General features: G+C 41.2%; 1 protein-coding gene across 3 annotated transcripts in view; it reads left to right on the top strand.

Annotated features, from left to right (window-relative positions):
* The window catches only part of SIPA1L2 (signal induced proliferation associated 1 like 2), a 601890-nt gene that overhangs the window by 170417 nt on the left and 415008 nt on the right, over positions 1-16465 (top strand). For all 3 annotated transcript variants that reach the window (XM_082249126.1, XM_082249125.1, XM_082249127.1), the window contains exon 5: positions 7110-7284. In XM_082249126.1, coding sequence (XP_082105252.1) covers positions 7110-7284 — 175 coding nt within the window. The remainder of the gene's footprint in view (positions 1-7109; positions 7285-16465) is intronic.

Genomic DNA, 16465 nt, shown 5'->3' on the forward strand with positions numbered 1-16465 from the left:
CTATCCCTGCTTGGTTGGAAGAATTGCTTAGTTCTTCAGCAAATCAACATACGCATTCAGATCTTCTTGCCATACAAGTCATTTCCACCAGGGTTCAAATCCACTATATTTTCAGGAAAAAGACTGTCATTTTATGGGATCCCACTCATGTGCAGAAGAAATCTTCCTCAGTGTTCTTTACCCCAACACACACACACACTTAATTAATTGGTAACCAGAATTTTCTCTAACTTTAAAAGAATGCATACTGGGTTGCTGCCTTATCTTTTGGAAAAAAAAAAAAAAACTGTGTATATACTGGGACCAAGCTGTCAGTAGCAGATACTTTAATTCCTGTAGGTTGAGAGGTAGGGTCTCCATAGATTTGGTTTGGACTTGTTTTTCCAGCACATTCCATAGATGCTTAATTGGATTTAGTTCTGGAGAATCTGGAGAAACTTATTTCTGTTCCTCAAACCAATTTTTCAATTTTAGCATGGGCACCCAGGCCGGTCTGCACAGCCTCATACACAACAAACTGCAATGCACTGTATGTTCCACACCTTTCTATCGGAACCAGTATTAACTTTTTCAGCAAATTTAGCTACAGTAGCTGGATCAGACTACACAGGCCAGCCTTCACTCCCCACGTGCCTCAGTGAGCTTTGTCTGCCCATGACCCTGTCTCCGGTTTGCCAGTTTTCCTTCCTTGGAACACTTTTGGTAGGTCCTGACCACTAAAGATTTTGAACATCCCACATAAGCTTCAGTTTTGGAGTTGATCTAACCCAGTTGTCTAGACAAATCCTTAAATCCTTCAGCTAATTGTTTCTGCCTTCAACACATGAACTTCAGGCAACAACATGTTCACTTGATGCCTAATATATTCCACACACTCTAAAATGCATTGTAAATAGATAATCAAGGTTTTTCACTTAACTTTTCTTAATATTATGACCAATGGGATAATATATATATATATATATATATATATATATATATATATATATATATATATATACTGTAAATATATATCTATATATATATATACAGGGTCGTAACAAGGGGTGGGCAGAAGAGGCGGCTGCTCCGGGCACTGTGGTATAATGTGAGGTGGGGGGGGGGCATCAGAAGGAGATGGGGGAAGAGATTTGTGCTGAAAGGGGGGATTTGGGTGCGGCAGAGGGTAAGTATTATTCTTGGAGGGGAATCTTGGGGGGAGGGGGGCTAAGAGTGGTGAGGATTTGGGGAATGGGGGAGCAAAGATTTGTGCTTAGAGGGGGGATTTCCGCAGGGGGGTGTATTTGTGCTTGGAGGAGGGGGAATTTATGCTTAGGGGTAAGCATGCAGACTAGTGCTGGATTTTTGCTGACACATAATGCTCATACATCTTGGGGGAGGGGGAGCAGTTTAGCATGTTTGCCCTGGGCTCTTGATGACCTTGTCTTGGCACTGTATATGTGTGTGTGTATGTGTGTGTATATATATATATATATATATATATATATTTACAGTATCTCACAAACCCCTCACTTTCTTGAAAATATTTTAATATATCTTTTCATGTGACAACACTGCTACAATGTTAAGTAGTGAGTGTACAGCTTGTATAACAGTGTAAATTTTCTGTTCTACTCAACTAATAACTCAACACACAGCCACTAATGGCTAAACCGCTGGCAAAAAAAGTGAGTACACCCCTAAGTGGAAATGTCCAAATTGGGCCCATTTAGCCATTTTGCCTCCCCGGTGTCATGTGACTTGTTAGTGTTACAAGATGTAAATGGGGAGCAGGTGTGTTAAATTTGGTGTTATCGCTCTCACTCTCTCATACTGGTCAATTGAAGTTCAACATGGCACCTCATGGCAAAGAACTCTCTGGGGATCTGAAAAAAAAAAAAAGAATTGTTGCTCTACATAAAGGTGGCCTAGACTATAAGAAGATCGCCAAGACCCTGAAACTGAGCTGCAGCACGGTGGCCAAGACCATACAGCGGTTTAACAGGACCGGTTCCATTCAGAACAGGCCTTGCCATGGTCGACAAAGAAGTTGAGTGCATGTGCTCAGCGTCATATCCAGAGGTTCTCTTTGGGAAATAAACATATAAGTGCTCCCAGCCTGTCAGTACTCAGACCATACACCGCACACTGCATCAAACTGATCTGCATGGTTGTCATCCCAGAAGGAAGCCTCTTATAAAGATGATGCACAAGAAAGCCTGCAAACAGTTTGCTGAAGACAAGTAGACTAAGGACATGGTTTACTGGAACCATGTCCTGCGGCCTGATGAGACCAAGATAAACTTTTATGGTTGGATGGTGTCAAGCGTGTGTGGCAGCAACCAGGTGAGTAGTACAAAGACAAGTGTGTCTTGCCTACAGTCAGGCATGGTGTTGGGAGTGTCATGGTCTGGGGCTACATGAGTGCTGCTGGCACTGGGGATCTACAGTTCATTGAGGGAACCATGAATGCCGACACGTACTGTGACATACTGAAGCAGAGCATGATCTCCCCCCCCCCCCCGGAGACTGGGCCACAGGGCAGTATTCCAGCATGATACCGACCCAAAGTACACCTCCAAGTTGACCACTGCCTTGCTAAAGAAGCTGAGGATAAAAGTGATGGACTGGCCAAGCATGTCTCCAGACCTAAACCCTATTGAGCATCTGTGGGGCATCCTCAAACGGAAGGTGAAGGAGCGCTAGATCTCTAACATCCACCAGCTCCATGATGTCGTCATGGAGGAGTGAAAGAGGACTTCATTGGCAACCTGTGGAGCTCTGGTGAACTCCATGCACAAGAGGGATAAGGCAGCGCTAGAAAATAATGGCGGCCACACAAAATATTGACACTTTGAACCCAATTTGGACATTGTCGCTTAGGGGTGTACTCACTTTTGTTGCCAGCGGTTTAGACATTAATGGCTGTGTGTTGAGTTATTTTGAGGGAACAGTAAATTTACACTGTTATACAAGCTGTACACTCCCTACTTTACATTGTAGAAAAGTGTAATTTCCTCAGTGTAGTCACATGAAAAGATATATTAAAATATTTACAAAAATCTGAGGGGTGTTCTCACTTTTGTGAGATACTGTATATCCATTTATAAATGTAAAATAACATTTAAAAGTAAATAAATGTTGCCTTTTGCATTGAAAAGTGCTCTATGAATGGGGGACAGGCAGACGACAGAAAAGTTTGTCTCCTCCATTCATAGAGTGCTTTTCATAGCTTCTAGAAATGAGGCAGGGTGACTAAAAGGTTTGGCATAATCAGCATTTTTGAAGAATGTCTGTGACACGTGGAAGTGCTCCTATTAACCCCTGCAGCACTGGAAGAACACAGCTGTGTGGTTATCAGGAGGGCAGAGGAATGAGGATTTTAAGGAACATAGCAGTCACTAGCACACAAGAGTCTTATCATTCATGTAAATAATATCCCTGATACTGAAATAAAAAAACACTAAACTTCAGCTTTCATTTTTTTCTATTAACCCTTGGCACACACTCTGCATACACATGGGAAAGCTTGGCTAACATTTATTGCAATAAATGCTTTTCACAGTTTCCACAATCATCCTATTGAATGCTTTGCTTTGTATCTCTGCCAGTTATATTAAATGAACTGCATGAACTAATTGTTCTGTTGCCTGCAATAACTGCCAACAAAAGATGAAATGGCCATCAGTTTCCCATTGCCTGTTATGAAGTATTTGTCCACTGTTCTTCAAAAAAGATTTGAAAATCAATAATGTCTAATGGTTTTCTAGAATAAAGTGCCTATTGTTTTCCTTCATCATTGCTCACTATCTATCCCAAGCAGCAATATCTTAACACATAAATACTTAAATACTTGTAGGCAGCAGTATATTGATTTTAGGTAAAAACTATTAATTTTATTATTATCTTGCTGTTTGCATAATAAACAACTGTTATGAAAGAAGGAGAATCGTTGGGTTGATTTACTAAAGGCAAAAAGACTTGCAAGGGAAGTTGCACTTTGAAAAGGAATTTTCCCCAGACTTTAGGCTACGTTCACATGTAGGCGTTTTGGGGCGTTTTTCAGCTCTAAGGATCAGCTCAAAAAACTTCCAACAAGACAAATCCTATTAATTTCAATGGCCCCTGTTCACATCTGAGCGTTCCAACGCCTTGAGCAAAACGCCCGACGCTCCAAAAAGTACATGAGCTTCTTTTTGGGCAGATTACAGGCGTTTTTGTTAGATGTCAATGCCTTCCTCCAAACACCTGCAAAAAATGCCTATAGAAAACGCCTATAAAATAGCAACGCCTAAATGTGAACGTAGCCTTAGTGAATGAAGTGAAGTTCTGCTGTCTCCCATCATCTAAACACATGCAATCAAAAATTCCATTTTTTTTTTTCTTTGCATGTGATTGGGTATTCTTTGCAAAGTGAAATTTAATTACAAGCTCTGGGGAATTCTCTTGCACTTTGAAACTTGCCTTGCAGGTTGAACAGCATATTTGCCTTTAGTAAATCAACCCCATTGCATCTGGTATATGCATTCTGTCTTGTATAAGTCAGGACATCCCAAAGTATGTTTTCTTTATAAATGATACTTAAATGGTCTATGTATAAAATTATTTCCACCAAAAAAGTAAGAAAATTCTATGATATCAGTTCAAAAAGGTGTTCCATAATCTGCTAGTCAGCTCTGGTTATGATATAGTTAAATGTACATCTATATGCAACAGGAATAATCCCTAAGATATTTTGAACAGTATGCCTTTCATCTTATTAAAGCGTAGGCAACTCTCATTTACTCCTGCAACTTCTTAACAACATCATCAAACACTCTTTCATATATTATTTAGTGTGAAACTGCTAAATTTCTGGCCCTAGGCAGAGATTATTTAGTACTGAGTTCAGCCTAATTGGCCAGCAATTTGATTATACCAGCAGTGGTTATCTGCTCTACATTAGTTTCTAATATCGCTTAGCACAAGTTGAATAATGGAATATATGGAAGATAGGGATAAAACATTGTCAGTGGGAATATAATAATGCATAATTACACTATGTTTGCATAAAGTAGTTTCCTGTAAGACATTAGCTGTGAATATGTCAGCATTAGTGCCTGTTTCCTAATGATTTAAATGACAAAGTGCTAAAAGTGTGTTCAAAGGGTTTGTTTTACACAAATCCAGCAAATGCAATTATGTTTACAGTAAACCCGTGCCTGAAATCAATTATTTGGAGGTCAGTGGGAAAAATGTCCCTAACATTTGTGGTCACTAAGAAGAATCAGAATGCCATCCTTACAGACAGCTAGAAAGATGTCACGCAGCTGGCTCTGTCATATGGCGTTGGCTCCTGAACTATGCAGGCAACATTAAATGAGAGGTCAATTAACCACAGCTCAAGAAACTCCAAGCAAATTCTAGAGCAGTGGTTCTCAACTCCACTTCTCAGGACCCACTAACAGGCCAGATTTTAAGTATTACCTTGGGGAGATGCATAATAGAGTACTGCAATCGCTGAGCAGCAAATTATATCACCTGTGATGTATTTCAGTTATCTTGAAAACCATTCGTTTTTAGTCTGTTAGTGGGTCCTGAGGACCGGAGTTGAGAATTACTGCTCTAGAGAAACCCTAAGGTTCCATGGAACCATGGTTGAGAATGGCTAATGTAGTTTGTCAGATCAGACCCTTACAGAGTATACTGTTATAGAGCATCACCAAAACTGTCCAATGATTTTGTGCAGATACTGAATTTCACAATTTGTATTTTTTAAGGCATAGGTATGCTCTCCATTGTTCACGTGGCAAAGCTTGAGCTCAGTAATAGGTTGCTCAGGCACAATGTACAGTACTATATATAAAAAACAGTATAAAAAGAACACGTTACGCTATCTCCAACACTGTGAACAAATACATTTTGATCAAAATTTAAATATAACTACAGAAATAACTGTAATATACAAATAAAAATACATAATCATGTGCAAAGTCCAAACATGAAACAAACATAAATATCCAGAAGATGTGATAAAAATGACCACATCCACCCACATAAATGGTTAGGAGATGAAAGTATCCTGAAAGAAAGTTAAAAGGTCCTCCACGAGGTAAAACCCAATAGGTTTAACAGATAGCAATGACCTTCTGGTTACAGAAAGGTCAGAACACACTTCAACCCCAAATGACTCATAGGAATCTTCCCACATGGAATCCTTAGAATGTTAGGCATATGCCACTCATGAAGGATACTTTCAGATATATTCCTCGATTTATACATCCATGTGTTTTCATTCCAAAGATATAAATGTAAAACTCCACATAGTGTATACCAGTAAAACTTTCTCTTTATTAAAAATAGAAAAAAGAAAATTCACATTTAGAAAATATCAAAGCACTTTCCAAACTATCTCCAGCCGATATACAAAATGGTTTCCCGCGGACTTACAGTAACAACTGCCTCTGCCCCACGAGTTTTGCCACATCCGACATCTTCCGAGGATGTCCGGAAGTCAGGGGGAAGCCATTTTGTCTGTCAGCCGGAGGCTGTTTATAAAGCGCTTTGATACTTTCTAAATGTGAGTTTACAGCAACACAGTGTACAGGGCACAGTGAGTACCTGCCATGTTGATTCCAGAGACTTTTCTTTGCCTCCTTGATGAGTGCCTGTCACAGCTCCCTTAGTGGTCGGCTTCCTAGTGAAGATTGCAGGGGTGGGGAGTATTGGAGGAGGAAGATTTCAGCGAAAAGAGGACATAGCAGCACAAGGGACACATCATGTCCTTTTTTGCTAATTCTTTATTTTACTTTTTTTTAAAACTTAAGCGTTAATGTGTATTTAGTTGTGGAGAAGGCTTAAATCTTCTGTCTGGTTTGTTTTTGCTTTATTTTTTTCCCATGGGGGAGATTTCCTTTCACCTCCAGTCTACAGACAAAACAGTACAGCCTACAATTTCAGGCCAAGGATTTCTATATTGCACCTCACTTCAGCTTGCTGTTCTATGCGTTTTAGTAAATGAGGTCTGTTGCAAGAACATATACTTTAGAGCAGTCGTTTTTTTGGGTTAATTAATAAATGTCACTTAGTAGAATTTTGTATTGAGTGTAAAATACTTGCCTGAACCTGAACAGTCGCTCTTTTATTTTTAGCTGAGCTTTCAACACAAAGTTGGTATCCTGTACTGCAAAGCAGGACAGAGTACAGAAGAGGAGATGTACAATAATGAAACTGCAGGGTCGGCTTTTGAGGAGTTTCTCGATCTTTTGGGACAACGCGTGCGTTTAAAGGGATTTAACAAATACAGAGCACAATTGGATAATAAAAGTAAGTATTGTAAAACATTTCTACACTTTTTTTTTCCCTAATGGACTGTTGCCTTAGCCAAGCTATTCCAAGCCACTTTAAATTACTTAATAGTAATTTTAGACATAATAAAAATCAAAATGACAAAATCACAAATGTATATATGTTGTTGTCACGTACCTGGTGAGTAGAGCCTGAATATGCAGAGGAAGGCCTCTCTTGCAGCTCTGATTCGGGGCCCCTGGTAGAGTATACAGGTGGCGCAGGAGTGCAGAGTTGCACAAGTGCCGGTGGACGTGCAGGCCACTGGATTGCCAGCTGAGTAGGGCACCAGATGGAAGCAGATGTCCCAGTAGCAGATGGACAGATGCAGTAACTTGGTAGCTCAAAAGGTACTGGAAGATAAGCAGAGTCAGACAAGCCGGGTCAGATACAGAGGGATTCCATCAGTAACAGATGGGGAGACAGTAGAATGGTCAAGGAACAGGCCGAGGTCAATGCAGGTAGAGAGCAGGAATAGTCAGAGGCAAGCCGGGTCAGTATTTCAAGAGCAGATGCAGGTAACAGGGAACATAACAATCACAGAACGCTGTAGGCGAAAAAAGCACTGATCCGGTTTAAATAGCTCATTGGGCGCCTTCATCTGTCACGGGACGCACCGTGCAGAATTCGGGCGCATATTGGTTCGTCTGTGCATACGCAGATGCACGCGCACGTTAGCACGCGCTATCGCGCCTCTTCTTTGGGAGGTTCGAGGAACAGTGACTTGCCTGTGGGAATTAACCTGTCTTCTGGCAGAGCCTTCCTGACAGTTGTACATAAAGTGAATGATTGATATTTGAAATAGAAAAATTAGTTAATAATATACCTTAGAGAATCAGTTAACTCAAAAGTGATATTTTACTTATAGATCGAGCTGTGTGGCTTGAATTAGCCAATGGCTTCTTAACCACTTGCCGACCGCCGCATGACGATTTACGTCGGCAGTCAGCCCCTCACAGGCAGAGCGACGTAGGGCTACGTCGCTAGCCTGTAAGGGTTTTGGGAGCGAGCGCGCGCCGCTGGATGCGCGCTCCCGCTCGGTCATGGACCCCCCCGCGCATGTGCCCGGCGGACCCGATGTCCGCCGGGCACTCTCGATCGTCCGTGACAGCGGGAGAAAGGCAGGTGGCTAGTGTAAACAAAGCCGCCTGTCAGTCTCCCCTGTGTAAGAATGGTGATCAAACGGTTCTACTATGTAGGACCGTTGATCACTGTTCTTACACATCAAGCCACAGCCAATCACAGTTAGAAACATGCCCCTAGGACACACTTAACCCCTCCCTCTCCAATACAGTTAACTCCTTCACTGCCAGTGTCATTTTTACAGTAACAGTGCATATGTATAGCACTGATTACTGTAGTAATGTCACTGGTAACCCCAAAAGTGTCAAAAATGTCAGTCAAGGGTCCGATCTGTCCGCCCCAATGTCGCAGTCCCGCAAGAAAAAACGCAGATCGCCGCCATTACGCGTTAAAAAAAAAACAACAAAAATGACAAAAATCTTTCCCTTTGTTAGTAAACGCAATAACTTTTGCGCAAACCAATCAAAATACGATTTTTTTTTTTTTTTTTTTTACCAAACATATGGTAAAAAAAATTGGCCTAAAATGTAAAAAAATTTTGATTTTTACATTTTTTGGGGGGAATTTCATATAAAAAATGTGAAAAATATTGTTATTTTTGCAAAATTGACGCTCTTTTTTTGTTTATAGCGCATGATCAAAAAATCGCACAGGTGATCAAATACCACCAAAAGAAAGCTCTGTTTGTGGGGAAAAAAAGGATGCCAAATTCGTTTAGGTACAGCGTCGCACGACCGCGCAATTGTCCGCTAAAGTCACGCAGTGCCGAATCGCAAAATAGGCCCTGGTCAGGAAGGGGGTAAAATCTTCCGGGGCTTAAGTGGTTAAATGTCCTGAATACTCTAACAATAAGATCTCACATTCATAATTACTGCCTCTGTTTCTGTCAGCCTGAGACTTTTGTGTGTTCCCTTCCACATTAACATGCTCAAGCAGATCCTGTTGCAAACTGCAAAGATCAAACTAGCAGAGCCCAATAGACATAAAAGAAATTGTCAGGTGGTTTAGCTCTCCAGAATCTCCTGAAAACCGTTTTTACTCGGCTGACACTTTAAAGCAGACATTTCATCAAAATTTAGCATTGCTGCTCCTCAACACTTACATTATGGAAGCCATGCAGCTTATATTTTGCACTAATGATGGCCAAGAGGTTTGAACAAGCTGTATGGAGGTTTTTCTAAATGCTTTTTATTTTAATTTGTATCTCTGTTATAGGCCAACAATTTTGGATTCACAGATAGCCATTGAAGTGTACACAAAAAAATTGCATGGCTCCACCCATGATCTTTTATTTAGTATTTATCCCTTTCTTTTTAATTTTTTTTTTTTTTTATACATACTTTCTACAAAGCTACAATAAATTATTAATAATAAAAATGTAAAAAAATACTATACTGTATGTTTTACATTTTATGTAGCGTAATATGTTTATATTGTTATTTTGAAAACAGATATGCAATTAGCGGTCTCTTCTGAACAGAACTCATTTTGTTAGTAATGTGTGTCAAGCGGCTATATTTTAAAGATTGAAACTGTAATTATACATTTTTTTATTATTTATTGTTTTGATTAAAGCTGAGCTCCAGGCTGAACTTAGTTGTTATTGCAGTTGTGTATTCATTTAAAAAATATTACATGCAATTTGTCTAGGAACCTGAATTTGACTTATTATCTGCCTCTTGTGATCATGTATCCAGACTCCCAGCAGATTGGGAGAGCGCTAGTTAGCAACAGGAAGCAGTTTTGTGTCCTGCAAGCACTGGTGCTGTCAAGGAACCTGGTAAAATGAGAGATTAGAGTAAACAAGGCTCAGTTTTTCCATCTGCTGCTGCTTCTTTATTGTCTAATCTCAGCTGGGGGCCAGAAGTTGACCTAGCTGTATTGCTTAAAGAGGAAGTAAACCCTCCTCTGACACTTTTACCTATAGGTAAGCCTATGATGAGGCTTACCTATAGGTACTGTAAATATCTCCTAAACATGTACTGTTTAGATGATATTTACCTTGCATGCAGCCAGTGACGTCACTGGTGCATGCGCTCTGAAGGAACGGCCGCTGGTGCCGTTCCTTCAGAGTGCCGTGACCGTCGGCTCCCGTGCGCGTGCGCGGGAGTGACGTCTCCGCGGCTCCGGCCAATCAGATCGCCGGATGCCGGGATCCCGGAAGACGGGCGACTGGACATGTTGCCCGTCATACAGGTAAGCGGTGACCTCCTCCAGGTGACCTCCTATCTAAGTGGATGCCCTATCGGGAGAAATGCGTCAGAGAGGAGGCGCCGCGTCATCACATCTAGACCAGGCAGCGGTCCGCACTGCAGGCGGACCCCGCCATACAGCTCCTCCGTGAGGGAACTCGCTATTATTGTCTTCACAACTGTAAGTGCAACCATTTGTTTTAATAAAAATCTACTGTTGGTAATGCACCATTGCGGTCCCCTCTGTTGTGTCCCCTATTATTGAGGTCGACCAGACTAAGGAGTTACAGCAGCCAATCAGAGTCTAGCCACCTTTGGCAGGATCTTCTTTCGTCAGGCTTTCTGACTGGGTCTGTTCCTCTTGGACACAAGCAACTACATCAGCCATCCTAGAGTCCAGTAACCCCCGGCAGGACCACTCATCACCATAGAACCAGGCTTCTTGTTTGGCTTTTGTCCGGTAAGAGTCTAGGGAGCACGAGTGTGTCAGAGTGCCTTCTGTATTTCTGGGAACTTTTCTACCTGGCTGCATGACCTTTGGAGCGGTCATATTCATATATGCCCTTAACGTTTAACTTCTGGTAAGAGGCCAAGCTGGTGGTGGGACTTTGCACCTTCCAATCACAGTTCACCTTTCCCCAAGCTGGAAGTTTTTGTCACCATTTTTTGCACTTTATTTATGGACTTATAATATGGACGTTTATTGCACATTGGTGTATCACTAGTCACCTTCTGGACATTTTTTGTTTTACACGATTTGCATACGTTTTCATTTTTTTGCATTATTATTGCATTTTTGGTTTATTTGTTTACATCATTTTGTATGTTGCACATATGCACTAGGGCAGCGCACCTGATTTCTTTACCTAAGCGGGCGGCACGGCGGGGGCTCATTCTAAGGTAAGTAATGAGCTAGTATGGGGTGCATACTAGCTCATTATGTGTTTCTCTTTCAGGTTGCGGAAAAAAAAAATCTATGGGTTTACAACCTCTTTAACCCCATTATAGAAAAGTATGTTCATCAACCTGAATGTGCTTTCTGGTAGGACTTTTTCATTTTCAGTACTGGATAAACAGGACACAAAATTTGGGGTAAGTAAAACTGCTGTCTTATGTGTATAGGAACATTGAATTTTTCAGTTTTCTAGAATTCAGTTTACAATTAGTTTATATAGCTTCAAATATATTGAAATTGATTTTGCTTCCATAAAAGAATACAAATATTAAAACAAAACTGTAAAGTTAAAAAAAAGAGTACTAACCGTCACTCCCAAATGGTGCAGCTATATTGGGAAAAAAATGGTACCACTAAATCCAAGTCCAACCCTACTGAGATCCCAATACTGGGACTGTTGTTCCAGAACTGCAACTGTTGGGGGGCTATGCATAACATTTTCATGTATCTTTCCTTCATCTATTGCATTCAGATAGCAGAAAATATTGTTATGTATATTGTTTTGTTTATTTTTAGTCTGCTAACAAAAAAGTTTACCACTTGCAGAAATAATTGGCAAACCTGAGACAAACACTTTTTCTAAAGGGAATACAGTAGCTGGAGATCAAAATATATGCTCACAGCTAAAAGAGTCACATGAAGGACATACTATTCACTCCTAGCAGAAATACAGGCAGTTCTTTAATAAAATATAGATTTCATAAAAATATTGTCAAAAACACATAAAGTCCTATTCTGTAAGTTGTTATCAAAATATTAAAAAGTACCAATGTCATTAAAGTTTTCCATTAAATCTGAACTGACACAGGAAAGTAGTCATTCTTAAACAGGTGAGTTATACTGCTACCTTCATGAGGTTTGGACCCAGACAAAAAAGAAACATTAAGCCAACCCCCGTTTAACCTCACCTCCAATGGACATGCCTCAGTTTTTTGCTAGTATTCTAATAGGTTGGATTCATTTTATTCACCTCTGCTGAGAAAACCTTTCAGAAACACTGCTTGAACTAGTCTGTACAGGGAAGCTATCTGGATCAGTGTATCCTTAGCTATGGCTTATAATGTTGTGCCTAGATCCTAAATGGGCTCTGTGTTGTGGTGCTTTTCAGGCCTTTGTGTACTGTGTTAGCTGCAGACTGCTCCCCTGGCCCAGAGCCATGACCCAGTCTCTGAGGACTCCTTAAAGAGTAAGGCCATCCAGCCTGAACTATGTCAATATTTTGAGGCCACATCCCCATATTACAGAGGTAACAGTTATAATGGAGAGAGCAGAGCGCTGACATAATCTTCTAGATGATGTTTCGAGAGTGCATGCTCCATGTTCTTCTCACATGATTCATCTTAGAGGAAGCATCTTCACAGCTTCCTCTACTCTTAAAGTGCTTTGTGGACATACTGGTCTCTGGTTCCATTCAAGTTTCTAGCCCATACTTCTTTATTGTTGACAGGAGTTACTTCTCAGTATACCCAGAAGGGACTGATGTCTGCAACCTAGACCCTTGGCCTCCCACACATCCACAGCAATCTGCTTGCAGGGGTTCCAAGACTGCTCCAGCAACATCCACAACAGAATCCAATTCTGATTCTAATGGACCTCTACCTCTAAGTGTGTCTAAGCTCCTATCACCATCTTGTATTCACAGCTTTCCCCTGCTGAGCCTGTATTTCAGCAGGTTCCGTGTGACCCTGCTTTACAAGGAGTTCTTAATTATTTCACAGAGACAGTGTGCTCTACCCTGCAAATGGAGAATATGCCTGCTGTTCCAGGTATAGGGACTTTTAGAGCTTTTGCTACAAAGATTTTTCAATACATTTGGTATTTAAATCTTTCCTCTGCTAAGGCTGGAGTCAACCTGTAGAATCATGGCTTCCCTCTTACAATGTAGAGGAGCTTTTTACCTTTGAAAGGGAATGTAATGAAGTACCTGGTACCTGCATACTGTGGATGCTTCGTCATCCACCCTAACAAGCATACCACCAATCAGGTTAATAGTGTTCATATCTTTAGGGATTTCACTGACTATCCATTTAATTCCCTATTTAGATCTTGGTTTGAGTTATCTGGTAAAACTGTTAATCTGTTATTTGTGGTACCTCAGATTGTGAATCCAGTGTGGATCAACTCTGTTAAACAAGACAATGCCATTTCCAGGATAATGAACAAATGTCTGGATGTGAAGCTGTGATGGTCTCTTGCAAGCATCTAAGCTGGTGTCTCGTATAGCCATAATGTCTGTTAAGATACATAGGATACTGTTGCTTTGTGCCTGTCTTGCGGAGGATGCGCTAAAAGAACATTTGATTTCCTGGGATGGCACGGTGAAGCCATGTTTTCCTCTATAGCTACCACAGTATTTCATACTCATTCTCAGTCCAATTCCTTCTCAGGTTACAGATCTCAAGGCCAGAAGTCCTCTGTCTTATCTGCTAAACCCTCAACCCACAACATAACCATCCAGTCTTACAAGTAGGAAGTTGTTTGATTGTCCTGCAGGTTTTCTTAGTGGGTTATCCCCTAGCAGTTTGATTTTCACAAGCTTGCCCTTGTGTCTCCAATTTAACTTATTGAATAAGGCATCCTTATTTGGCTTTCCCTTCTGGCATTAATGCACCCCATTGAGCTTAGTCCGCTAGACTTCTCTTTCAAAGACATTTCAGAATTCATTAGATACATAACTGAATTGCTGACTCTTTGTTCTAATCAGCATTGAATGCTTCACTGTGTACATACTATTTTACTTTCTAGACTCTAGTATTGCCTCCAGATCTCCACGTCTAATTTTCCCCATTTTAATCATTCGGGACCATGCATGTGTATGTACCTGCTTCTTCCGTTTAGAGAATTGTCCATATTTTTTACTGTAAGTCCTGTACTTCCCTGTGATGTCAGTAGATATTTTCATACCTGGCTATAGACTTCTTTTTGGTAGGATGGAGTAGGTCTGACCTTTGTGAGATTGCGGAAACATAGTTCCCCTTCCTATTTTTTGCATGGATATTTACTTCTAGCTCCTATGAGGTGAATGCTGCCCTTTACAGGGGTATATATTTAATACAGTACGTGATTAGGCATGACTACCACACTCTTGGCAAGCTTGAGGTGTGAGTTGGAAGGTCCTCTTTTTATCTTTTTGATCCTAAAATTTTTGTAAATGTATCCTCCCCCTGCCTACTATTTAAATGGATCCTGCAGATCTATTTACTCCCTATTTTGAAGGGATCTAGTATCGCTACCCTTCTTTTTTCTGATTTTTAGGATTGTTTTCTTGTTTCTTTTTTGTTTGGATCTTGTTCTTTTTTTCTTTTCTGTGGTTAATGATCATTTGACCTCCACATTATTAGTTAATCATTCTTTCATGTAGTAGTTTTACTTTAGCAGTACTCACCTGTCTTTGTCTGGAACACCAGGTTATTCCCCGCCGGTCTTCTGGTTGTGGCAATATTCCATATTTTCTTGTTCAAACATTTTTTTGAAGAAAATAATTGGTATACAAAGACCAAAAACAAAAAAGGAAGAATCCCATCAATAGAAAGGTTGAAACAGAGCGTACAATCATACAATATGAGGATAGGGATGCAGACCTTATAAAGACCAGGTTCGTAAGGAGATACTGACAAAAGGATCATAAAACATTGTATATCATGCAGTTACAGTGAAGCTATATTGGACAAAGTAACGGGATAGTAGATTGGCAATGGGGACCCCATGAAGAGTGGCAACGAAAACCCCATGTAACTTCTAATGGATTGGGGTTCACCTCAGAGCAAACCCAGTGTAGTGCAAATATAAAAAAAAAAGGGGGGGATAGGAGGGGAGGAAATGTGGTTCTCCGAAGCTAAAAACAATAAAGATGGAAAGGCGGTTGCCACCCTGTGGAAGGGTGGTGGATTTTGAGGAGTGGTCGCAGTTTGCAGCCCAACTAACATATATGAGCTAGCGAACCTATACTAGTAGGATAGGTCCCTAATATATACAGATTAGTAGAAATCCAAAGGTTAGAAGGGAGAAAGGAGAGTAGGAAGCAGAAGACAGAGGGAGAGAAAAGAGTGAGCCAGTAAGTTAAGGGGGCCGTTCCCAAGGGGAGGGGGGGAGTAGGGTGAGCCCTGGAGGGGGGGGGGGCTCTAGCTTGTAATACTGGGAACAATCAGGGGGATAGTAGTGTAGCTTCAGAATCAGGTGGGAGGTGGTGATCTACCCATCCATAGATTTTCATATTTCCTGAAATTGCTTCAACCTTGGCATGGATCATAGCTCTAGTAATTCTATTATAGCTGTGGTAAGATCAGGGTCCAAGGAACAGCTAAATAGGGTGGATAGGATATGGAAAATCTCAGCCCAAAACAATTATGCCGTCGGGCAGCTCCACCATATATGGAAGTGCATGCCTTTGTCTGAGCAACCACAGAAGCAAGTAGGACGCAGGGACTAGATACCATCTCTTTATCATTTATAATTCATTTTCAGGGCTGCTATATTTTGTGAAGCTGACTTGGTGGCGGTCCAAATATTGGACCAGTCCTGAGCATATAATTGGAGATCTAGGTCTCTCTCCCGCTTAAAGTGGAGTTCCACCCAAAAATGGAACTTCCACTTTAAGTCCTCCTGACCACCTGACATGCCACATTTGGCATGCTATTTTTTTGGGGGGAGCGGGTACCTAGATTTGACAGGTACCCGCTCCCACTTTGGCTCGGGCCACCTAGGTGGCTCGAGCTGAAGTTCTCTTCTCCCCCTCCTTCCCTGCAATCTTCTGGGACACATCACTTTACAAATCCCACAAGATTGCCCATCCACTCAGGATGCGCAGCGTGACTCGTGCCTGCGCAGTGTGCACACAGCTGTGGAGCTGCAAGCTGTCACAGCCGGTTGCTCACACTAGAGATGCTGGCGCCACGGGGAGAAGAGGGGGAGAACTGAGGCTCCTGCTGGC

The sequence above is a fragment of the Pelophylax lessonae genome (assembly GCF_965119305.1).
Source record: "Pelophylax lessonae genome assembly, chromosome: 3".
NCBI lineage: Eukaryota > Metazoa > Chordata > Amphibia > Anura > Ranidae > Pelophylax > Pelophylax lessonae.